This window comes from Mytilus californianus, unplaced genomic scaffold (assembly GCF_021869535.1).
Source record: "Mytilus californianus isolate M0D057914Y unplaced genomic scaffold, xbMytCali1.0.p SCAF_7, whole genome shotgun sequence".
In the NCBI taxonomy this organism is placed as follows: Eukaryota; Metazoa; Mollusca; class Bivalvia; order Mytilida; family Mytilidae; genus Mytilus; species Mytilus californianus.
In genome coordinates this window covers 25,137,769-25,165,399 of record NW_026262723.1, presented here as the reverse complement: position 1 = coordinate 25,165,399, position 27,631 = coordinate 25,137,769, and the positions used below count along the sequence as shown (strand labels likewise).

General features: G+C 32.7%; 2 protein-coding genes across 10 annotated transcripts in view; both read left to right on the top strand.

Annotated features, from left to right (window-relative positions):
• The window catches only part of LOC127710173 (cytochrome P450 10-like), a 155,678-nt gene extending 137,186 nt beyond the window's left edge, over positions 1 to 18,492 (top strand). Inside the window, exons 2-10 of one of the 5 annotated variants that reach the window (XM_052215925.1) lie at positions 1,826 to 2,036; positions 2,723 to 2,966; positions 3,737 to 3,915; positions 6,316 to 6,508; positions 10,793 to 10,976; positions 12,434 to 12,600; positions 15,775 to 15,856; positions 17,258 to 17,473; positions 18,056 to 18,492. In XM_052215925.1, coding sequence (XP_052071885.1) covers positions 1,826 to 2,036; positions 2,723 to 2,966; positions 3,737 to 3,915; positions 6,316 to 6,508; positions 10,793 to 10,976; positions 12,434 to 12,600; positions 15,775 to 15,856; positions 17,258 to 17,473; positions 18,056 to 18,181 — 1,602 coding nt within the window. In that variant the 3' untranslated portion in view covers positions 18,182 to 18,492. The remainder of the gene's footprint in view (positions 1 to 1,825; positions 2,037 to 2,722; positions 2,967 to 3,736; positions 3,916 to 6,315; positions 6,509 to 10,792; positions 10,977 to 12,433; positions 12,601 to 15,774; positions 15,857 to 17,257; positions 17,474 to 18,055) is intronic. The other 4 variants (XM_052215924.1, XM_052215928.1, XM_052215926.1 and 1 more) reach the window with 4 other exon arrangements.
• LOC127710176 (cytochrome P450 10-like) overlaps positions 1 to 27,631 on the top strand; it is a 270,280-nt gene that overhangs the window by 164,491 nt on the left and 78,158 nt on the right. The window lies entirely within an intron of this gene.

The following is a 27,631-nucleotide window of genomic DNA, read 5'->3' as shown; positions in this document are numbered from 1 at the left end:
CCAAAATCTATGGGACTCTAGAACTTCATTTTTTCTTGGCTTGCAGTAGGCCTCTAGTTTTTCGAAAAGTTTGTCGGGTTTCTTTTCATCACCTCCCTCTGTCCACTGAATTTGGTCAAATATTTCTACAATGTTGGGACCGGCACAATTCAAAATTATCGCTACTTGGACTGCACCGTCCTTTTTACAGCTCCGCTAGCCACAAGATATATTTCAACTTGCCGTTTCCATTTTTTTAAAGCTTTCTGACACATTTTCTTCTGTGACATTTAATTGTGGAGGTAGACGGAAAGTGTTTGTTAAAGCCTCTGCCATTGCTGATTCAGCGTCTTTCAACCACGTGGAGAATTATTATTTTGTGATGGTGCTTTCAGGACCACTTACGCAAAATGTTTATGATAAATGTTAGTTTTATAACGTTTCAGACGTTGCCAACCGCTACCACCATGTTATTTTTGGGTATAATCGGACAGGAAGGCTCATTAATACAAGAACTGCTTCAGGCAAAATAACAACATCATGAACATCAACTTGCTATCATGATTTGTATTGTAGACAAACAAATATCTAATTACAGACACAACATCCGGTTTATAAATACATCTATAGATAATTAGCCATTTTTCTCGAATTTGAATGAAAGAAATGAATCACAATTTATCAACACATGCGATAATTAGATAACTGGAATATTCAGTGCAAACTATGAAAACATCCCAAATCTAGATCTTGTATCAAAGCGCCTGCGGTTATAACTAGAGAAATAAATCATTTCGCATCAAAACATGGAATTACTTTACTCACTACGAAATGCCATATTTAAAATCAGGTAAGAATTTGGATTTAATTTTGTACATATGTATTGTAAATAGTCAGAATGCAGTTGGGGAGAGAAGACCCTGGTAGTAAATTTATTTCAAAGTTTGAAGAAATTCAATAAATATACTTGCATATTGCACAAATACATAAATGTGTACCTACACAATATTTACCTTAAACATGTTAAACATATGTTTATATCTCTCCATCATTTTCCATACACATGAATCTCAAGTTCATTTGAACAATCACAGTTTATGATTTATACATACATGTACTTATAAAACACACTAAAATAACATATAGGTATAAGCAAAGTTTACAATTTATTTACAGTACTCAATATTCAATTTGCCGTAACAGTATCAAAGACATTGAAGAAATGGTTGCAGTTAAATCTAACTCTTCCTTTCAGTAAATACAAAGAAAATTTTGGTCCTGATATCCAAGTAACATTTGCCACTGAGTTTTATTATCAATATAGCACCATATTCATTGAGGTTAAAAAGTAAGAAGGTGGAGAGCTTGTCCTGATATGCATGTTATACTTGTTTCTTTAGAAATAATGTATCCTCGCTATGTATTCGTGTTGCTGTTTCAAGTCAAGAACCTGGTATTGGTTTTATTTTGTTTTAATCTTGATAGTTGCCTTATGATGTTTCTTGGATTAACTCACAACTTGTTTTAAGACGAGGAGTTTTACAGACAATATCATAGCCATACAGAAGATAAAAGGACAAAAGCAACATTCTCCAAAACCCTACAAATAAAACAAAGAAAACAAATTGAGCAACAAGAAACCCAGCAAACTACCAGGGTGAACTCAGTTCCTGCTCCAATAGTAAAACCCGTCGTGTTAGTTATTGATGTAAATAAAATTACGGGCGATAAGTCGCATTAGACGGTGTGACAATCAAAGAAAAAAAGAATATTAAATATCAAGGAAACACGTTTCACAAATATGTAACAGTTATATATTTCATCAAATATCCTTACTGTTTTACAGAAAATGTCTATTTTACACATGTGCAGACCATTACATTTGATAAACCGCCAGGCATGCGCGAAGGTGTTTTCATGTTGTACACGTCGAACGTCTACAACAACAATAGCAAATAATGAAACAAAATCTACACATTCTATTAAACCATTCAGTGAGATGCCAGAGGCACTATCAGGATCACGTTTCATATCAATGTTTTATTTTATATATTTGTGTGAGTATAAATACATATTATATACCCTACAAAAAAAGAAACGCACGACCTCTTTTAATTTCTTTGAAGTACATTATTTTTGTATTACCTATAACTTCTAAAAAACTAATTGAAATAAGTCAAAGTGTTTTGACACGTTATTTCTGCAGTCAAATTTCGTGAAAATGAAAATTTTCTGAATAAAGACTTTGAAATTGCATTATCTGAGACGTACGGTTATTTTATTTTGTCACTAAAAGGAAAATATGTCAATAAACCATGGATCTGTGTTATTTATGTTGCTTAGTATAATTTACAAAGTCATAATTATTTCAAATATTCGAAATATTTTAAGAACATTTTCAAGCAGAACAAAGTTTCTTTACGTTGTCTTTTTGGGAAAGAGCTAACTATGGCCAATTTGCCCTGTATTTATTTCACAACAGAGCAATTTGAAAAAGTTCATTTAACCTTTAGATTAGTTAGATTTGCTGTATCAAAGCTCTGTATATGCAATTTAAAGTTCTAACAGTAATAAAGGCTATTTTATTCAGATCGCCGAAACATGAACGTTTGAACACGGATAAATACCCTGCCACGTCCTGTCTGTGTTTTTGTTTGATGTACATTCACATACAAATCGAAGTACAAAAACATCATAAAGTGTGAGGTTTTATTTTGTCATCGTTTTTATTTTCATAATCAAGATATCACAAAAAAGAGCCCAGTAATGACGTCATACTATACGATGATGAAAAAGAAGCACGGTGACATATGGAAACAAAATATGAATCCCAGAAAGGGCGACAACAACTATATTGTTATGGTCGGTCATCCAGACTACGCTAAAACTGTATTCCAAGCACCAGAGACAAAACACAGGAGATTTAAACTACAATTAGTAGACCTTTTGACTAAGAAAAACAATCTCCCAAAATCCTTGGCTTTACTGTACGTATTCTAAAAGATTATAATGGTTAACGTCTTGATGTATGTATTTTGACTTACGAAAATAGCATTCATCAGTAATTTCAAAGTTTAACTCAGTGAAAAACAACATAGGGAATCACACGAAAGTCTTTTTATGGAGCGTGGCGAGGTCAATCAACAGTATACGCTTTCAAGGCCACCCTTTATATGAAACGCATATAGAATGACTTTCATGACAGTGTGGACAGGGACACCTGATATTTAAATGATATCGTGTCGGTCACTGGCTGTCGACAACAAAGACTTCGTGCAATTACAGTATGTCAGGGGCTTCTCGATGGGCATATACATAATTACTATTTTACACATGTCCATTCATAAATTATTTTTTTTTGCATGAAAGTTTATAGGAATTTGTTTTGAATATATTTATATAATCACAGCAAAAAGTTTTTTTTCTGAAAGAATGAGTATATTCAGAGGTGATATCATCAAGTAATCGAGAGAAAAAAATAAGAAAAATTCTTTTCTGGCAATAAGTGAAAAATTAAGTAGTGTGTCAGTTATAGACAAGTAGTCCTTCATGCATTGCAAATCATTCAGTGAATTGGTCAATCGCAAAAAAAAAAAAAGAAGCTTTATTTGTAAACAAACACTAATACATGCATTGACGGGGGCATACGTATGCTAAATAATACATGTCCGTATAAGGAAATGTGCCCGACGTGTTAAATGCAGCCGACACGGAGGAAACTAACATTAATTCTACATCTTTTCATTGTCATTGACAGCGACGGAAAAGAATGGGAAGAACATAGAAAGCCGGCACAAGAAAAGATGTTGCGCCCTGCTGTTGTTGCGAATTACGTACCTCTTATTGAAAAACTTACTAACGATTTTATTGAAAAACTAGAAAGAAAAGAAAAAACTGAAGATTTGTTTACAGATTTACTCAACTATGCGACGGAAAGTTTGTATGATTTTAAAAAATAACTATATGTTGGTATTTTTCTTTGACAGGCGGATTTCGCGTTGTATATTTAGAGGAAAGAAGGCAAAATTCGAAATGCGAAATCGCGAAAACGAAAAAACGCGAAGACGAAATCGCAAAAAACGCAAAATCGTTTCATTTCGCAATTTTGAGTTTTCGCTCTCGTAATTCAGCATTTTTTCGTTTTTGCAATTTCGCATTATCGCCTATTTTTCTTTAAATATACAACCCAAGACCGAGAAAAAGCGAAAAAGGCTTCATCCGGCTTCCGCAATCAGGATTTAAACCACCAGACATATAGTCACACACATCACATAAAGTTTCATGTTAAATTAGTACAAAACAGAATATTCACTAGTCCTTGAAACCATGAAAGAATCTTAGTTTCATCTGATCAGTTGATTTCAATTTTTACAAACCAAAAGTAATCTTTATATTGAATTTTTTTTTTAATTTGACACTTTGATGACTGTAGTCGATCTAACTCCACAGTCGTTAATCATAAACAACTAAACTCCAATAATAGACCTTATCTCCGACATTTTTATATACTCGATATTTATGACACTTGAACTTTTGACGTCATACATCAGGCGGAAATAGAACACTTTATTAGAGAAGGTAAAAAGGGAAAGTTGGTAAATTTGATTTGTTTACATTTGTTTCTATGGGCTTTAGAAGTTTATTGAATGTGCATAATTTAGGAGTTTATGCATCTTATATACGTTTTTTTACTTAAATTGTGGTATAATGGAGCTTCGAAATATTTGTTAACTTTTAAATGATAGACAATTTTTCATAAAACAGTCGACTGGGGTAGAAGCATAAATTCTGCAGAAAAAAATTCCAAAGAAAGATTTGTTTGAGTTGACAATTCTGTCTTAAAACATATAAAAGAAAATCTTTGATACATCATGATCATCTCGCATCTGATTCTATTATTTTTTATATAGATAGGTGATAGGTTGATAAAATAACATTAAAAATTGCAGTACCAAGAAATGAAATATATGGGTCAAGTGAAATATCTTTCTAATTAGTCGTAACAACAGAGTAGGTGTGTTCGAATTACAATTTTTTACTAAAAGTACTTGACGACAGACTTTACAAAAGAGGGACGAAAGATACCAGAATGACAGTCAAACTCATAGATCGAAAACAAACTGACAACGCCATGGCCAAAAATAAAAAAACGCCATGGCCAAAAATAAAAAGACAAACAGAAAAATTATAGTACAGATGACACAACATAGAAAACTAAAGACTAGGCACTAGGCAAGATGATAAAAGAACATTAAATGATGCTCAATAGCCAGTATATACATTTGTCTTTGAAAATACAACTGGTATATAAGGATCGTAATTATGCTATGTGGATAAATTGGTCGGTTTTCAAGAGCTAAATTGAGAGCGCGTCATCACTACCATGACTACAATGGCTTCCAATTTTGCGATTTAAAAAATAAAGTGGCGTAATTGGGAGATAATTTTAACGTAATAAAACTCTGACTGACATATACAATAATTACTCTGTATAGTTATACCGCTGTGGAGAGTAAACTTGGAATTAATAGTTTGTATCAAATACATGTACATGTTATTATAAATAACGCAGAAAAACGCGAACATAACTGAAATTAAAAAGAAGAAGAAAAAAAAAAAAAAATCGGATTTTAGAAAAAAGGGGGGAGGGGGCTAAAGAAATTTTCCTGTCCCAAAGTACCTATGGTCTGGATGGGATTTACAGAATAAGGAATTACACGCCATAATATATAAAGAATTAAGAGAAAAATTACCTTAAAAGTTTTAAAAGTTAGAGACAAAATATAAAGAATTAAGAATATTGAGCAAAAAAAAAATAAAATAAGAAAATAAAAAGAGAAACAGCAACAAAATAGAATACAGTAATTACTTCACTCCTCTCCAATCGAAACCTTCTGACATGTTGGAGGTTCTGGATGGGGGTCCCTCATTTCTGTATTCTTTCATTTTTTATGCCATTTTTCTCTATTCCTTATGCTCTATTTCTTTATATTTTAACTCCTCATTATTCTCTATTTTTCATTTATTTTTGTGCATTTTTCTCTATCAGAATCAAAATAATTCTATCATATCTTGTTCAATGCTCATTTTAACATGGGTAGGCATTATATTTGTCAACAATTACACCTCGCTCACGCTCTGTATAAAGAAATTGACAAATATAATGCCTACCCATGTTAAAATGAGCAAAGAGCACGACAGGATAGAATTATTTCTTCAATGTGGGACAAAACTAATATTCGCGAAAAAATCTAAAATTTGAAACAAAGTCCTGTAATAAAAAATGGACTACTATTATGTGTTTACCTGTAATCGTTAATAGTTTTCTGTTTTAAGGTGTTGGAATGTTATGTTTTAATAAAAGACTTTGCTGTCTGGAAAGTGATAACAAGCCTGTGCCTGTAGCTGTCCATGTCAGGAAATTATTTGCGATGCTTGGAACCGCATTTATGAGACCAAGAAAGAGTCATTTGTCCACTGATTCAAAATTCTTCAAGGAATATGAAAAACACACATTTGAGTTTGGAAAGTATGTATTTTTATGCCTCGCGACCAAATGGGGATGGCCATATTATCTTATCCCTATCCGTCCGTTCGTCCGTACGGATATAGATACATGATAAGTCCGGCTATCTCCTCTTACAGTTTTTGAGCTACAGCTGTAATATTTTGTATAGGATTTTTCTACACATAATGGAGGTGTATGTGTCTACAGAACTTTCATTTTTTCAAATATTCAAAAAATCCCAGATATTTGGACTTAGTAATTGTTTATACTAGCTGCAAAAGTGATCATGTTTTGTCCGGCTATCTCATCCTTCAATGTTTGAGCTACAGTTTTAATATTTGGAGATTGTTTTTACACATAAAAGTGTGCATGTCAATAAAGTTTTGTTTCAAATATTCTCAAAATACCAGGTATTTTGACTGAGTCATTTTATTTTGTACTCAGAACAAACATAAAAGATAGATTATCATACATAGTGTTAAATTTATAATTTTTTATGGTCAGGCGAACCCATCATTTGTGTCTTGCAGACAATGCAACAATTTCAAGTTATACTTCAACATCACTGTTTGTCAAATCTAAAGTATGTGAAACTATACTCATGCATATGGCAGAGCAGAGAGGGGGAGGGGGTATCGTCAATATCTCTTTTTCTCAAATTCTTCAAGTGTTAACAAAACGAGACATGAAATATATTACGGTGTGAGCTTTGTACTTTTTGAAACAATATAATAATGATATCAATTATCCTTATGTATAAATCAGCTGATCGGCTCTCAGTCAGTATATCGAGAAAAAATATCGTGAAAGAATGAATAACGGTGGTCAACTTTTGCGATTGGATCGTGAAAAATCTGGTATGGGATCGTGAATGAAATCTTATCGAGAAAAAACATACAACGTCAGTAAATAATCGAATGTTATGTAAAAGAATGCAAAATATTGGAAAAATAAAACTGTCTATCAAAACGGTTCAACAATTTACGACCAGTATCTGAGAAAAAACAAGTTTTAAAAGTATACCGTTTTTACAAAACAACAAAAGGCAGATTGCTCATCGAAATTCCAAAGAAATAAAAATGCAAACAGAATGACTTTTTTTATATTTTGAAGGCATAAACTACCTTTCCCTTTAAAATATCGTTCCATATTACTGTTTAAAATGTTTTTTTTTTTTTGTTTTAGTTTAATCAGAAACTTTGCAAAAATTGGAATATTTGTTATTTCGGACCGTGAAAGATCGGGTACCTCTATTTGATGATCGTGAAAGATCTGTAGCCGCGTATTTTCTACGAAAACGATCAAATCATAATTCATACGCATGCTATTTAAATTTGGAATTGGTATATCAAAAGATGGTATTTTCAGTACTTATTCCGCTTTAGTTTTCTTTGTGAATAGGGTTATGATGGTTCAATGTTAGTGGATCGGTTATTGAATAATGCCACACCGACTATTTGCCCATTACCAATATAAGTCCGTCTGTCCGTCCTGCATAAGTTTTGTACCGTATGAAAAGGTAAGATTGTTTCATCGGATTTTTCATCAATTTTAATGCACAATCATATCTATAAAACGATGATCCAAGTTGTTTTTTGTAAAACTTCGGGGGAAAAACCCATTGCTAAAAAAACCCACAGGAAAACAACGGTTATACCCCTGACTTGGTACATGCATCAATGCTTAGAAAAAGGTTGGTTAAGCTGGTTTTTTAGCAAGCTAAAACGCTCACTTGTATGACAGTTGTTTAATGCCTTAATATAACAAAATTCGATGAGCTACACCAAACAGACATAATTAATTAACGTGGCCATAACTGAGATCAAGCAGCCAAAGCTGTGTAAACATACATCACAGACACACAACACAACTGAATTAAATGTTCAAACACACATACAATTAAATCAAACAAAGACGCCTACAAAAATGTTTTTGTAATACATTAAGTATAGTAAAGCATAATGACATATTCACTTTCCCGATAAAATACAAAAATAAGTAAAATATAGATACAAGGGTATACAAAATGCAAACAACTATATAAACATCGTGTGTCCGAATCGTATCTCTGTTCCCTCCCGCATAAGAAACGCCAAAAACAAAAAAACAAAAAAACAAAAAACAAAACAAAAAAAAACAAACAAAAAAACTGAAAGCTAGATGCACATATACCGAACCCCGTCAAGTGTCATACGACCAAATGGAACGAAAGAGTAAAAAGACAAATAAAGTAAAACTGTAAAGTAGATAAAATTCTACATAGAGTCAGCACCTAGAATCTATAACTCAAAACCATCCTGTATTATTTGTGAGGTAGACACTAAAATTGAGAATGGAAATGGGGAATGTGTCAAAGAGACAACAACCCGACCATAGAGCAGACAACAGCTGAAGGCCACCAATGGGTCTTCAATGCAGCGAGAAACTCCCGCACCCGGAGACGTCCTTCAACTGGCCCCTAAACAAATATGTATACTAGTTCAGTGATAATGGACGTCATACTAAACTCCAAATTATACACAGGAAACTAAAATTAAAAATGATACAAGACTAACAAAGGCCAGAGGCTCCTGACTTGGGACAGGCGTAAAAATGCGGCGGGGTTAAACTGAATATTTATCTATTATATCTTGAAATTTTCTAATTGATTTTTGGGGAAAAAGGACAAGACGTTCTTTCACAAAATCCTGGCTAACTAATTTTTTGCTCAGACACTGATGACGCTTTACAAATTCCGAGTTGCAGCTGCGAGCTCCTGAATGTAGTATGAGTTGAGAAATGTATACTCTACACCAGGATGAAGTTGGTAAATTTATAATTTCAAAATTGAAATCATCTCGTTTAATGTAGTCAAATTCGGGGTATATGTCTAAAAATAAGTCTTAGGAAACTGTACATGTGTTATCTGTAATCTCTAGTTATGTTTATTAATGGGACCCATCCCCCAAAAAATGTATTGTTAATGGAAAGAACATCTTAAATATATCTGTATGTAAAATTAATTAATGACAGAGCTTCTTTTATCTAACCCTTACGAAAACAAAAACGTACACCTTAAAATATTCCCAGGGAAAAACACCAAACCCCCTCTCTTTCCACTTATTCATGGATGCATTATAAATGCAGAGTTTATATCATCCCCCCCCCCCCCCAAAAAAAAAAAAAAAAAAAAAATTGGTCCATAGTAAGTAATTACACGCTTAAACCAATTACAATTATAGCAATTGGTAAACACATGTTGTTTTCTGATCACTAAGTCTGGTCACGCCGACTCCGCACTCGCTCATTTTTCACGCCTTGTCTTTCACGGTCTGAATAATGCGTTGACTGATCTTTCACGGTCAATTTAGATTAAAAATCAACAAAACGTTTTCGAAAATAATATGAACTGACCTTGTCATGTAATAGCATGATTTTATTTTACTAGACTATCTGACACACTAAAGATTAAGTTTCAAATATATCATGATATATTGGAATGTGATCATTATAGATACAAAACGTGTTTTCTTTTCTTTCTTTCTTAAAGACTCTATGGACTGTGTGTCGCCTGTTGTGTTTTCTTAAAAAGTACTGCATTTTTTCTTTAGCGTAGTGCACAGTATTATTAAGGAAATTGAACCATTTTACAGATTTATTTGTTGTTTTCTTTAATATGTGTTCCACCTTTTGATAATACAGCAGATTTTTGAAGTAGAATTACACTTAATTGCATTCACAATTCCATACCAGATCTTTCACGATCCGATCGCTTGACCACTGTTACTAATTCTTTGATTCACGTTTTTTTTTTTTTTTTGTTTGTTTGTTTGTTGATATACCGAATGACACCCGTGTTTAATACTAGATTTTTTGGACATGTTTAAGATCAAGGAACAGAAAATAGATTGTGTTGCAGAATTCAGTAAAATTTTGCATTCAAGTTTAAAATGACTTGTTTATAGACTTTATTATTGTATTATAATAAGACCTATTTAAGAGTTTTTTTTCGAGGTTATATTCTTTGTATAAAAATTTAGTTCTAGTTTGAAAGAATTCCTTTAATAATATTTCAGAAATTAAAAGAGATAAAAGGATTACTTTTTTGATTTTTCAATCCAAGTTTAACATACTGCAGCTGTATATAAAATATGATATGACATGACCCCTATATTGTTACACGACTTTAAGATTTATTTTGTATTTCACTCGCCGGAGTCGGTACTCTAACTCTTGGTTTTTGTGAACGAATAACACTAGCTGTTGGAAATTATATCATAGAAAAAGGTGAGTTAAACATTACCAGACCTTGCTGTTTACTTGCAGAATTGCAAAGGAAATAATCGATTCACAGAAAACATTTCTTTCTAAAATGAAAGATGAAGGAAAACTAGAAAAGTATCTTGAGGAGGAACCAAACTTCTTGTACTCACTTTTATCTGACCCAAGGGTAACAGAGGAGTCAGCAACTAGCATGGTTATGGATCTATTCGGTGCCGGAATTGAAACGGTGATTATATATTGTTTTCTATTGAATAAAGGCGTAATCCAGTAGGGACCGTCACAACCAGACAGGGAAACTGGTCGGCAAATTATTGCATTATTCTGTACCAATGCAGTGAGTTAAATATTGCTTTTTACACCAGATCTCATTGTGGTGCTCCTTGATAGGATAGGTAAACTGTACATATCAGACGAACGTATTTATGCAGGTCTTTCTTGAAACAAGACAGTCATGTGATTTACATTTTAGTATGGGGAACTGTTTAGGCAAATGCGCACATTAAATCTGTGCCAATACAGTGTGCTAAATGTTCTCCTTTACACCATAACTCATGGTGGCACTCCTCATGAAAGGAGACTTAAACGTAACATACATGTAATACTTCCACACGTGAGTTTTTATTGGTTTTAAGCTAGTTTTCAGTGGCTGTCAGTACACACTGATCGGTATTATATGTGTTTTTTTATTAGTAGTTATTTTTGTGTGTGATTTGTGTTGATCTGATAATTCAAGCCTCTTTCAACTTTTTTTGTAGTTGTTCTGAAGTTGTACTTCAACACTACTCTCCCAGGTTAGAGGAAGTTTAGGCGCCTGCAAACGTGTTTAACCCCCGCCACATTCTGTATGTCTGTTCAAAATCAGCATCTTATATTCAGTAGTTGTCGTTTGTTGCTGCATATCATATTTGTTTTTCATTCATTATTTTGTACAAAAATTAGGCGGTTAGTTGATTGATAACATTTTAGTCATTTTGGTGTTTTGTAGAAAGTTGTTTCATTGATTGATTGATTGTTGGTTGCTTAACGTCCAGTGGCAATTGTTTCATCGGCAATCATGCCACATCGTCTAAAGAAAATAAAGTAAGTCAAATATTATTGGTCTTTTCTTTTGAATTAGTCTTTTTCGATTAAAGCAATGTATTTTGATAGTTAACGGTAGCATAGGCTTTAATTGTAGCCAAAACATTCTGTTCCCCCTTTTACCATAAGACGAAGTGTCGCATAGCATGACCACCATTTGACCTTGAACTTCGAATCCATAATTAAAATAATTAATTTATAGACATTGCCTCGGCCTAACATATAGCTTTTGTATTCTTTGAAATAGACTTATAATATTTGGTACATGTATGGAAGCTCTCAAGACGAAGTGACGTCTACAATTTAAGAAGACGTTTTCTCTTAAAATATGGTTTTAAGGAGGCATATTTAAAATCAGTTATTTGTCCTTCATTGATATTCTATGTAATTGGCAGTATAAGTATCTGAATGAATATGGATAATTCCAAAATGAAATTAACGTCAGATCATTTGTTAATGATCCATTGTTTCGGACTTTGTTAGCCTTTCCAAATGTTCTGGTATACGCGTTTGAAAATTAAACCCAGGATCTTTAATTTCAGTCAGTATTTCAAACGGTGAATTAACTAAATTTATTATGATTTTTCATTTCTTCGAAAATAGTCCGCCAATACCCTGACGTTTGTACTAACTGATCTAAGCTTGTATCCTGACAAACAGAAAAAGCTATACGAAGAAATACAAAGAGTTGTTGGTGAAAGTAGGAATCTTTCTAAAGAACATCTCGCACAGATGTCTTACTTAAAGGCGTGTGTCAAGGAAAGTCTAAGGTTGGTACTATCTGAAAAATCTGTTGTTGAACAACTTAGGAATAACTCATTATTGGTGCAAAGTAAAGGCCAGATAGGGGTTATGGCAAAGCAATCACAATACAAACATACTATATGTATATTTAAAATATTAAGATACTTGTCACGTGTATACTTTATAATCTCTAGGTTTAACGCTAAAGAGAAATTGATGAATGAGCTCTGCATCATTAAATGGAATTTTGCTTGGAAAGGGAAATATATGTGCCAGAAGAAACTTTTAACAGCATAATAAAATTGATAAACTTAATCATGTGAACTAATATTAAAAAACAAAAAAGACATACAATGTATCTGCGGTTTTGACTTTTGGATATATTTTTAAGAATCAAGTTTCTAAACTAAAACATGTTTAATGAAATTTGCTTTCTGTGGAAATGCCCGTTTCTCTAAGAAAAACAGTTGTTTCAGCAATTTGATGAAAGTACACATCTAGTGTCTAAGCTTTGCTTACAAGAGTCTAACAAAACTCCGTTTTACCTTTTGTTCTGGTAAATATTAAATCAGCCAATGAAATCTAAGTCTTCAAACTTTTGAAGATGTGTATTAATCCGCGACGAAAACCGGGGAATACCGAAAGGTCTTTAAAACAGAAAGTAGAACGGAGTGTTTTCAGATCTTTCTAAGCAAAGTTTAAACACATGATATGTATTTAAATCAGATTGTCTTATCAGCCAACGTTTGGCGTGATGCTTATTTGGTCTTCACTTGCTTGCCAACTTTGTTCATCAGTTACCCACATTGCTTGCCATGTATGTTCATTAATTGTCACTTTTCTCGCCATTAATGTTCATTTGTGACTAGATATACGTTTGGCATGTATGTTCATTAGTGTATGTTCATTAGTTGTCACATTGTTTGTCATGTATGTTCATTAGTTGTCACATTGCTTGTCATGTATGTTCATTAGTTGTCACATTGCTTGCCAAGTATGTGCATTAGTTGTCACATTGCTTGTCATGTATGTTTATTAGTTGTCACATTGCTTGCCATGTATGTTCATTAGTTGTCACATTTCTTGCCATGTATGTTCATTAGTTGTCACATTGCTTGCCATGTATGTTCATTAGTTGCCACATTGCTTGTCATGTATGTTCATTAGTTGTCACATTGGTTGCCATGTATGTTCATTAGTTGTCACATTGCTTGCCATGTATGTTCATTAGTTGCCACATTGCTTGTCATGTATGTTCATTAGTTCCCACATTGCTTGTCATGTATGTTCATTAGTTGTCACATTGATTGCCTTAAATGTTCATTAGTTGTCACATTGCTTGTCATGTATGTTCATTAGTTATCACATTGCTTGCCATGTATGTTCATTAGTTGTCACATTGCATGCCTTTAATGTTCATTAGTTGTCACATTGCTTGCCATGTATGTTCATTAGTTATCACATTGCTTGCCATGTATGTTCATTAGTTGTCACATTGCTTGCCATTAATGTTCATTTGTTGTCACATTGCTTGCCGTTAATGTTCATTTGTTGTCACATTGCTTGCCATGTATGTTCATTAATGTATGTTCATTAGTTGTCACATTAATTTCCATTAATGTTCATTTGTTGTCACATTGCTTGCCATGTATGTTCATTAGTGTATGTTCATTAATTGTCACATTACTTGCCATTAATGTTCATTTGGTGTCACATTGCTTGCCATGTATGTTCATTAGTTGTCACATTGCTTGCCATGTATGTTTATATAAATTTTACATAGCTTAGAGGGTGATAGAGCAGATTGTTACCCCGAGAAAACATTGTCAACTGAGGCGAAGCCAAGGTTGACAATGTCTTTTCGAGGGGTAACAATCTGCTCTATAACCCTCTCAGATATGTGTTATTTAATTTATTATACTGAATGTTCTATCATTACTGTCGATTAAATTTTAAATTCAAAGTAATAAACTATGACGTCTTGTACGTAACAACCATCCGTATTTGATAAAGCGGACACTTGATCAAGCGTCTCCGTTAAGGGTAATAGAGTATTTGCCATAGGATAGAGTCGTATTTAATAAAGCGCACACTTGATCAAGCGTCTCCGTGAAGGGTAATAGAGTATTTGCCATAGGATAGAGTCGTATTTAATAAAGCGCACACTTGATCAAGCGTCTCCATGAAGGGTAATACAAAAAATTAACACCCTCGTATTAGCCAATCAAAATCTGGCATTTTGACATAAAGTATAATAACATTAGTTGTCACATTGCTGTTCATTAGTTGTCACACTGCTTGCCATTAATGTTCATTTTTTGTCACATTGCTTACCACTAATGTTCATTAGTTGTCACATTGCTTGTCATGTATGTTCATTAGTTGTCACATTGCTTGTCATGTATGTTCATTAGTTGTCACAGTGTTTTTCATGTATGTTCATTAGTTGTCACATTGATTGTCATGTATGTTCATTAGTTTCACATTACTTGTCATGTATGTTCATTAGTTGTCACATTGCTTGTCATGTATGTTCATTAGTTGTCACATTGATTGTCATGTATGTTCATTAGTTTCACATTGCTTGCCATGTATGTTCATTAGTTGTCACATTGCTGTTCATTAGTTGTCACATTGCTTGCCATGTATGTTCATTTGTGACTAGATATACATTTGGCATGTATGTATTGAGTAAAAATATATATTGATTATTCTGTTTTTTGTTTTCTAGTTAGTTTGTTAATTAATTAATAAATAATTAATTAATTTATTTATTTATTTATTTTTTTATTCATTTACTTATTCATTTATTTATCTAACATAATTAATCAATTATTTAGATCAATTGATTGATTGAACAATTGATTGATTGGTTAGTTGATTGATTGATTGATTGATTGATTGATTTATCTAAAAAATGTTTACAGTGCACATATATGCTCGGTAATTATAAGACACCATTATTTTGATTTTATAAAGTATTGGATTAGTTGCCACATCATTTGTCATTTTTGTGTATTAGTTGCCCCATTGCTTGCATTGTAATTGCCTGCCATTACTGTTTATTATTTCCCATTGCTTGCACTTTGATTGCATGCTTGTCATTTGTATTCATTAATTCCTCAAATATTTGTCGCTACTGTCCTTTAATTGCCACATTATTTGGCATTAATGTTCATAACATGCCACATTATTTGCAGAAGAACATTTCCCTTATCTAGTGGTACTGGAAGATATTTAGAGACAGATCTTAAAGTTGGAGGATATGAAATTCCAAAAGATGTGAGTCAAAATGGTCTTCTTTAATTTACTTTAAAGGTCCTATTACTTTAGAATAATTCCAATATACGAGTTAATTTATAGTAAGGGTTAGGTAACCATTTGTTATAGATTAATTTAAAGTTACGGACCTCTAAGAGAAGTCCAGGGATGACAAAGTTTCTTTAATCATGTCTACCTTTGAATAACGAACACTTAAATTTACATCGTTCACATCGTCAACATCGAAAATCTACGATATCGACTATCGAATCAACCTCTTGTTTAAATTGAAGCTGAGTAGTAAGGTCATAACAAAACAAAAAAAAAAGAATATAATTAACTTCTGATCGGTACTGTTTATCAATGTTTAAGTCGTGTTTAGATAAAATAACAAGCGGATAAAAAAAACTTGAATGTAAATATCTTGATATTTGCATGTAGTAATAAAGTATAAACAGTGGAAAAAAAACATTCATTTCCCTTGGGTTAGGGAGATATGAACATTTGTTCACCCTCGGAAAGTCATATTTCCCTCGGGCGATACCCTCGCGAAATGTGAACTTTCTTGGGCGAAGAAAATCTTCATATATCCCTCCTTCAGACAGAGGCAATAAATGTATAGTAAACCTAGTTCAAGTCTGGTTCCCCATTGATATTTAATAAACTTGGTGATATTTGCGTTTCTACATACCAAATATCTTACAAAGGAACCAACTTGAATTAGTCAACACCCTTGTGCTAACATCGTTCATATCGTCGAGATCGCAGTGTTATTAGAATTGTGTTATCGTATACGTAGTCTACACCACGGCGTATATATCGTTTACATGGTCGAAATCGCAATGTAGACAAGATCGTTTTAACATCATGTGTATATGGTATCATAATTCTGAGTCTTCACCATTCAGCTTACATCCTTCATATTGTCGACATTGCGTTTAAATTATTTGCCGAGTCTCAAATATACAATAGGGACAGACAAGTGGAGAAAAAAAAATTGATAACATTGTTAACGATATAAACAAGATGTCGTGATTTTATTGTAGATATGACGATGCCCGAAATGTAGACGATGTGATTAACACTTGATATATCATACTCAACACGATATCGTGTGCACATTGCACACGATAGGATACTGACGATGTAAACAATACATTAAAGTACATACAATGTAAGCGATGTAAACACTTTATCGTTTACATCGTGCGAACATTGTACACATCGCAAAATTGACGATGTCGAAGATGTTAACAATATATGAGATAATTTTCAATTTAAACGATGATGATATGATACTGTTTATTCATAGAAGGAAATATAATGTCGACAATATCGGTTTAACATTATGCACTGGACACAAATGTCCATGTATTGTATATACGTTTCTCTTGAATTATTTATAACTCCTATACCTTTTAGACCTTTGTTGTTGTTAACAGTGCATTAATGTGCAAAGACGAACGATTTTTCCCTCGGCCAACAGAGTTTATTCCAGAAAGATGGCTTCGAGACACAGAAGGGGAGTTAATGAAAAGTCGAAATTTTCCATTTGCATATAATCCTTTCGGTTATGGACAAAGAAGCTGTTTAGGACAAAGATTTGCAGAAAATGAAATATTCATAGCAGTTACCAAGGTATTTTGCTACTTCGTTATGAGTTTCATAGCTGAAAGCCATTCAAATCGATTCAAAATTGGCCGTTTTAGAATTCTAGTATATGATATAGAAGGGGGTCTTCACTTGTTTCCATGTTTGTTCACAGTATGATTTTTTTCTATGTGTAGTATTTGGTGATGAGAAACACCACAGCGACTGGCGAAAAAAGAGAGAGAGATAAGATAACAGGTCACAAACCATCAGTCATAAAAAACAAAACACCATGGCAAAAAATTTAAAAAATACACTGACGAACAACTCTATCTACTAAACGCAACAAGGAAAACTAAAAATTAGGCTTCGCAAACACCACTATAAACAGAGATGAACTCATGTCCCTGGAAGGGTCAAATATTCAATCATATAAACTTCATTTTTTTTCACTTTTTATACTATATTTCTTTACACAATACATCTTTTATTTGGTTAAAAATGTTAAATTGATATTGCATGAAGATGTAAAGACATGTAACAGCAAATGTTTCAACAAATGATCCAGACATTATAGTATAATATTCATCTGTTTTTGTGATTATATTCATAAATAATATTCAATTGCAGATAATACAGAATTTTCAAATATCATTGCCTGCTGGAGTTACAGAAGTAAAATCTGACTACACCCTATTTCGGACGCCGTCAGAGAAAGTTACACTTTACTTCAAGAAAAGAGGAATAAGTAATTGATGAATGCTTCTTTTTTGAAATGTTGCCGTGGCGTAAAAGCGATGACTTATATGCAAAATTTTGATGCAGCGCATAAAAGCTTAATACTTAATACATGTATGTGCACACAGTCAACCGCTTTTGCAACACTAAATGATTATATAAGAAGCATTCAGTTCTTAAAATTACAATTTATGGCGTAACCATTAAATCAAAACAGTTATCAAATTAATTTTTGTTTTTTTTTCCATGCATTGTTGTGACGTTTTCATGAGAGGCACGTGTTGTCATGAATGTTGCATTTTATTGAGAAATAAAACTTAATTTTGAAATGCCTCGCAATTGTCTGCCAATTAAAATCTTAGATTCTTGTGAATCACTCATATAAAATAGTAATAACTGAATAAACAATTTGATTTACAAAAAAGAAGGAATGAACAGCTACGGTTGGGAGCTCGCATAAAAGCTAACCCCGCCACATTTTGTATGTACCTGTTCCATGTGAGGAGCCATATTTTTTCAGTTGTTGTCGATCGTTTGTTGCTGTATATTATATTTGTGTTTTTGTTCACTGTTTTGTACATGAACTAGTCTGTTAGTTTTCTCATTTGAATTGTTTTACATTTGTCATTTCGGGGACTTTTATGAATTGTCTTGCGGTATCGGTTTTGCTCATTGGTGGGGGCAGTACGGTGACCTTTAGTTGTTAATTTCTATGTCATGTTGGTCTCTGGTGGAGAGTTGTCTCATCGGCAATCATATCACATCTTATTATTTTTAAAACTTAATGAAAAAGAACATATGTTCAAGAAAGATTAGCTCTAAATCTAATTACTTTTATTTTTGTTGTATAGTTGCTGTCCCTTTGATATTGTACCCTGTATCTCTTTTAACATACGCAATACTAATGTTTGTTTTCATTAAAGTCATATGAAACTTCAAATTAAAAAAAAAAAAGTTGAATATGTTTTATAATCACGAATGGATAAATTTTACTGTAAAACATGTGTACGTGAACTTTCTTTTAAAAAAAACCTTTATAGTATCAAAATCTTCATAAATGTACTGCTATTGAATTATTTTCTTCCCAGTCAATAATTCGCCAATTTTTTCCCGTGTGCAATGACCTCGGCCGCCGCGCAGCGCAAGTGCGTTGGGCAAACCGTGATGAAACAATGTAAACAAACGTGTACTGAAAGGTAAATAGTAATAACTGATTCTTAAAGAACACATCTAATGCCACAAATCAATAACAACTGTTATGAAAAAGTTTGATTTTCAACTGGGAACGCATGGAAAATAAAAAAAAACAAAAATATCATGGCTCTTACAATTTTCTTATTGGTCACGTATGGAACGCCACAGCTGTCTTATGTGGAACCCTGATATTACGTAATGTTGTTTTATTATTACTTGATGATATTTTGTCTTTTATATAATATGGTTTTGACAGTACGTAATGATGTTTTGATATAACTCAATATGGAATAGTCATTACTTAATGATATTTCAATATTACACGATATGGTTTCGTATTGACTTGATAAAGTTTTGTCATTACTTAATATGGTTTTGTCATTACTCGATGTGGTTTCAACATTATTTAATGTGGTTGTGTCATTAGGCAATGTGGGTTTAACATTACTTGATGTGTATGTGACTTAACGTAATGTAGTTGTTTCATTACATGATGTGGTTTTGTTATATCGTAATGATGATTTGCCAATTCATTATATGGCTTTAACATTACGTAATGATGTTTCAAAAGTTGACGATTTTACACTACATGATGTGTTTGTTTCAGTATTTGATGTGGTCCTGTCATTTTATCACATTACTTGATGAGGTAAAACCACGTGACCAATTGGGAAAAACTAGTTCTATTTTTAAATAGATTTCCACGTTTTATGTGCCTTGGATGATTGTGGCCATCCATCGAGTTAGAGTTCAAATTAAAGTTCGGATTACTGTTCTAGTTAAACTTTGAGTTAGTCTTCGATTTCGAGTTAGAATTCAAGCCATTATTAAAATTAAAGTTCTATTTAGCATTGAGTTTCGAGTTGAACTTCGAGTTTGAGTCACATTTAAAGGTAGAGTTCGAGTTACAATTCGACTTCAACTTTGAATTTGAGTCACCTTTTGAAGTAGAGTTCGAGTTAGACTCGAATTTGAGTCTCATTTAGATTAAGATTTCGAGTTGAAATTCGAGTTATCTAATATGAGTTATTATTTATATTTTCTATCGCGGATCAAGGGCTTTAGCTCGGACTTCCGAAAAGAGGGCTCAAGGGTATGCGTACAAAAGATAAACAATGTTACAGTATATAAAACACAACATAGAAATTGTTAAAGTTAGATGTGTTGTGATTGCCAATGAGACAACTATCCACCAGAGTTTAAATGCAGTGGATGTAAGCAATCATAGGCAACCGTACAGCCTTCAACACACCGTATAGTCGGCTACACCACGTGAAAATGTGAAACAATTCAAACGAGACAACTAACGGTCTAATTTATAACTAAACAATCTACACATGAAACAACGACAACCATTGAACTACAGGCTCCTGACTTGGGGCAGGCACATAAAGAAAGTCTACGTGGCGAAGTTTAACATGTATGTGAGCGCTAAACCCCAACCTAACCTCGGACTGTAGTGTAACAGCACAACATAAGAAAAAAATGTAAAAAAACAGTTTCAATTGGCTTAACGCAATAGATCGGTATGACTGTGTAATATAAATCCATCGGGGATGATCTCGGGTGCTCCGGAAGGGTAAGCAGATGCTGCTCAACGTGTGGCACCCGTCGTGTTATTCGTGAAAGTACAAACCCAGTGATTTGGTTTTATTTGTTAGTTCACAGGAAAAGATGACGGGATTGTGGTTACGACAACTGGAACATATCCGTCGTCACCTGTGAAACAGATATTCCAAAAAGTTTGTTTTTTTCAATTAGTGCTATATCAGAGAATGCAATTTATAAAAATAAAAGATTGATATTTCTTATATGTTCAAATGATCATACACGCTAAAAAAGAATCGGAGAATTCCTATTTTATAGAATTGATGCTTTGTCGCTTAGTCCGACCCCCGAACCCGTCGTCGGTAGTGGCGTTGTCGTCTTCATCATTTATATTGTTAGTCTTCTCGTTTGAATTATTTTTACATTTTTAATTTCGGGACCTTTTATAGCTTGATATGTGGTATGAAATTTGATCATTGTTGAAGACCTATTGTCACATATAGTTGTTAACTTCTACGTCATTTGGTATGTGGTTGAGATTTGTCTCATTGGCAATCATACCACATTTTCGTATTTTTATATAAGGTTTTTTGCATTAAATATTACCGAATTAAACTGTTTTGACATGATAAATTTGTAAACCTCCATGAATTGTTATAAAACTTGTATAGGAGTTATTCTTCAAGATCAAGATAAAGCATCTACAGAAAAAAACACATTTTTTTTAAATTTTCTTTTTACCGATAAATGTACTGATAAATGTACAGTCAACATTACGCTTTTACACTGACAGCAGCAATATATCAGGCGAGACACAGGGTCCCGTGGAATCTCTTACGAATTTATTATAATACTGCTTCCATTTGAGAACTAAGGAAAAAACGGCAGGACCAAGTGGTTTGGGGATATCCCCCTTATGTCCGAAATACTGTTAATTTTTTAGTACTTTTTTCTTATTTTTGTCTGCCGTTCCCCTTTAGGTGTAATACCACCAAATCATAGTACGTCACATCCGGTTGCATACGAAAATAGGTCGAAAAAAAATATTCCCTTGAATTTGACAGTTGTAGGTAATTGATCCTACATTTCATTGCAGTAAAACATTTCTGAGTCATAAACATATATCTTGGGTATTTCAAAGCACCATTATTTCTTTATTTGGGGTTTCTATAGAATATTTTGGAAACTTGAGGTTACATGGTTACTAAAGCTTGTACACAGGTTAAAAAAGGGGGAAAATTTGATTGGTTAACTTCCAGTGATGGTTATTTTCTTATATGCAATGAAATGTTATGTGAAATTTTTTCTATAGTACTGGACAGGATAAATCTTTACTCATGCCAAGTATTTTTTTATTTGAAACAAAGATAAATTCTGCACAATTTTTTGAAAAGTGCAAATTTAACAAAGACTAATAGGGGAAAATCAATGGTGGTATTACACCTTTATCATACCAAATAACTCTGAACAACAACTCGAACCTTAATTTGAACTTTAACTCAATGGATAGCGATACCCATCCAAAACACATTAAACAAACGACATATGGAAATAGGTTTAAGAATAAAACATATTTTTTCCGAAATGGTCACGTGGTTTTACCTCATTAAGTAATGTGATAACCACATCAAAGAATGACAGGACCACATCAAATACTAAAACAAACACATCATGTAGTGTAAAATCGTCAAATTTCGAAACATCGTTACGTAATGTTAAAGCCATATAAAGAATTTGCAAATCATCATTACGAAATAACAAAACCACATCATGTAATGAAACAACTACATTACGTTAATCACATACACATCAAGTAATGTATAATCTGATAACCTCCACATTCTTGTGCGGCTCCTTTTTTTTTAAATATTTTTTTTTTTCCTTTCCGTATAATAAAAATTACCGCATTATATTAGCGACAGAAAGAATGTTAAGCCGAATTCAGCAGTCAGTGGAAGTAGGAGAAAAACAGAATTCCCTCCACCCTTCGCATTCCTGAAATTAGTTGTCAGACATCGGTAGTGTGTTTAATAGTGTAATTTAAAACTAAGAACCAAAACCATGAAAACTGATCATCGCAGAGTGAGAAAAATGTTTTCCTCTCATTTCCACTGTCCACGGACTGCGTCTTAGCATGGATAAAGTCTAGACTATTTGGCACCGAAACCAATCGGTATCTATGGTAGACATTTTGGCATTCGAGAAAGCCAGTTCGGTATCAAGACAAATCGGCAACTCATAAAGCTACTTTTTTATATACCACTGTTGAGCATTCAGACCTTATTGATAACAACTAATTATGTAGCCACAATGGCCTGATACTGTGGTAGATTTCTTATAATAACTTGAATACATGTTTTCGATTTGGAAATTTTGTGTATTTTTTTGTATCAGTCAAGGTAAATGTTTTGTAATATGAAATAATTCATGGAGTACACTTAATATGAATTCGTAATCCATGTTTTAAATGTAATTAGAGAAGTAGGCGTTGATGGCAGATCCTTTTGTAAGATATGTTTCACCATGCATGATAATGTATTCTGGTAAATTTCATCTACGGTGATATTCATGGATCTCAATAAATAGCAAAATACATGTTTCTCATCTATTCTTTTTATTTCAACTATCAATTCAATTCAAATAAAAACATTGAACAGACACCAACAAACCTAAACATGATGAACCTTTAAAATTGCTTAGAAAAAAAAAAAAAAAAAAACACGCATGCAAGTTAAAATGAAGCACTCAGAACTAAATTTTATTTGTTTACATTGTCATTTTGGTGGTGGAACATACACACTTGTACGTTCTTTTAGGAGCCTGGATGCAAAGATTTTGCTGTTACAGTACTGATACATGTAGAACCAGAGTGCAACTTGAATACTCGGCCCTGAGTCTGCCTACTGTGTGATATCCATATTGAATGCTACATGTATATCATTCCTCAACCAATATAATTTGGGAAGGTGACTTCAATTCGAAAAACTAAGGCCCTCTGTTAAAATATATGATAATTCGATTAATACATGATGATACAATCCGTATCACATGCTGTATCACCTTCGACCAATATCATCTATCGGGCCTTCTGCCCTCTGGCTGATATTGGTTACTCGGTTTGATTCAGCATGCGATACGAATTTTACCATGTATTATTCTCTATTTATTTGACGTGTATAGAAATAATATTGTCAAACTCATATTCAAGTGAAATTCGTTTGGAACAACATTTTTCATTAGACACTGACAAATATTTTTTAGGGTTAGATTTCAAATTCTACCAGTCCGTAAATAAGGAAAGTCACCATTTTGAATTCATATTTTTTATCTTTTTTTTTTTGGTTGGTAATTTCTCAAAAAATAAAAAAAAAGTCACAATTTGTGCCTCAAAATCTTCTTTTTGTCAATATCTAAACCATTCAGATCAGCACATCTAGTGTTTATGTCTGACACCGGTCGTATACCTATGACGTCACATTGTTTAGATGCTAGAGACGATGTAACAGTTTCACGGACTTTTTCATTTATGGCATTTTTAAGCCAAAATATTTACTAAAATGGAATTTATTTTAATATGTGGCATAAAAATGGAGATAACTATGTATTTTAAGCTTGGCCTTAATAAAACGTAGATTTTCATGCATATATAGAGGGAAATAGTTCATTTGCGTTGATACTTAAGTAGTTCAAAAATGTCTTGTTCCTTAGCCCAAACCATCATTATTGCAATGATTCCTTTGTCATATTAGAGACATCCGGTCTTTCAACATAATACATTTTATACTTTACGGAAGTTGTAATGGCCGGGTTGCGGAATATGATTCAAGTTGAATTGTCTCCAATTAAACAGACATGAATCACTGCTAAAATATGGAGATGTGGTATATATGATTCCCTATGAGACAATTATCCACCAGAGATCAAATAACGTTGATGTTTTTCAACCGAAAGCAATTAATCTATTTTCATTAGAAAAATAATTTTCTCCTAGCTACCGACCTGATACTTGTACCAACCAAGGAAGTAAAAGTGTATGCCTCACGTATGTGACTGACCATGAATTATTTCTATATTCAATAAAAACAAACACGGGTGACCATAACAAGAGACTGTCTAGTGCAACATCTTCAAAGTTTATTATACATGTGTATACAACATAAACAAAATGGATTTCCCCAATTGTATAACCTCAAATGGCATAAGCTTCAATCAAATTGCGTGCAATCTACAAAAAAAAACCAGAAAGAACACAATTAAAATACGAATATAGAATAAAGCACAAAATGTTGTACACAGTAACTTCTTCTTGACTGTTGCATAGTTTTCGCCCTTGTCGATTTTTTTTACTTAAAAGATGTACAGTGCTATATTGTTATAAAAATTATCCCGCGTTTTATGATCGGACAACCATGCGTCTATCGTACATTTATATATTTTACATCGAAGATACTTAAGTAAAGTAAAAACTATGTTGCAAATGTGGACGTTTCTATTAAATATTGTTCTGAAAAAAAATATCATAGAAACATTCGAAATGGACAAATATATGAATTGAAGAAAATAACGCGGAAAACTTTATTGAAAGTTTGTTTTGTTGTGCACTTCATGTATTTGGTGCAGTTATTCTGTCCACGTTCATTTGTTCCGTCTAAAAGAAGTTTCCCTGAAATCTTTGTTAAAATCAATGCTATAATTTCTGTTTCTATTGGAATACATATGATATAACCTTAGTTCATGAATGGTTCCAATGGAAATACTATTCCATAGATATAAGAAGATGTGGTATGAGTGCCAATGAGACAAATCTCCATCTAAGTCAAAATTTATTAGGGTAAACCATTATATAATTTTCGCATTGCACGGGAAAATTTGTGGATATCCACGTGCATTTTTGTTAAACAGATATTTCTTCCATGTGGAAGAAGTAAAATAAATAATTTCTATTTCATAACTTTTCATCTCCAATTACAATTATAGTGATTTAATTTCAATGAGACTAATACAAGAGATGCATTCGTGTTTTGGCAAATTCATAACTAAAAGAAAAGATAATTATAGATTATTTTGTATGCTGGGTAATGAAGTACCTTAAAGAAAATCGAATCTTGTGCTTTTTTAAATGCTTCATTGAAAAACTATGTCCATTATATAATAACCGTATTTTCATTTATCAAATCTCGTGCGGTAAAACTGCAAAAGATATTGTTTGCAGAAACTGCTGTTAAATTTAAATTGCACTTTTTCTATAATTTGGTACTTTTTGAAAACCACAAACTTCACATCTGTATTTAAAGGTACATGAAAGCTGTAATTATGTGTACATCTTTATGAGAAATTTCGTGTAGTGTGCTTCTGAAACAGTGCAACGCTTTTTTTAACCTTGCTGATACTCTTATTGGTGATTGCACAAGTTTTACAGTTAAAATTAAAACATCAAAACAAAAACCTGATCTACAACTTCAATGTATGAAACATACTTTTGAACATTTAAACTATGCCTTTAATTTTTACACTATAAACCCCGTTTTCTAGGTAAGTACTTATTAATCCCTTTAATGATTGTATAGATCTAAAATTTTCAATATGTTAGAAGCATCAATCAGTTTCTGAAAATTCTTAAATATCATTTGTATACATTCATGAAAATACTAACAAAAAGATGATGAACTATCTGTTTATTTTGGACCATTTGTGTGCGATAAGGCCTACCAGCTACACTAGCAACATGTTTTCATAATCTTAGATCTTAAGATACCAGTATAATCGTCTTGTTTGTAATTTGTTTATGAATAGGTGTGAGTTCGGATGACGGGTAATGCATGCGAAGCAGGACACTCTTACCCTTTAGACGCACCTGGTTTCAATTCTTTTGTGTGATTTCCTCATTTTTTGTTTGTTACCCTGGTATATATGTCTCTTCCTAATTGATTTACGAGATTTGAACATCTATAAACTACTCCCGCAATCTACAAAATTAAATCTTAGACATGTTATTCCATTTCTAAATTATATGAGATTAAATAAATATATCAAAAGATTTATAATGTTCATTATCTTACCTCCTATACATTTCTAGGAATATGATTGGTTAAGAGCAACCGTGTGGAGACCATGTATATATTTCATATGGGGTTAATAGGCGTGGTTTATTTCAATGCACGGTTAGTAGTGGTGTGACGTCCATTTGTAAAAAAAGTACGGTGTTGAGGGAAAATCTGAAAGGCTTCAACAGACGAAGAAGTTGATGATGAACGATTGAAATAAACGCAGAAAAAAAAAACATTAAAAGCTAACAAGTTGTTATTTTTGGCATTTGTTTTGTATAGACCAATGGAAGTAGGTTTTTAAATATTGACGACTTGATCACTTTGATAGGTCACTAGTCTATGTAACTAATAATATCTGTAACCCAATATTAAAATGATTTTTTGTCGGCTACACATTGGACGTTGACTTTAAAACTTGAAAAGAATGATACCTTTTGTACACTGGGGGAGTAATGGATAAAAAATTGATGACTACATTTAGCTGATTATGATTAAGATTCGTGATATTAATTGGAATATGGCAGTTGCATTTGCCTGAAAAAAGACGAAATGTTTTTATATTGTATAACTTTGCTCAACATTTTTCTAATACTGTGTACTTTCTAATTATCAGTCTGCTTATGTTTTATTTATATGCATACTGAAAATATGCATGAAAGCACTGGAGCTGTCAGTGGTT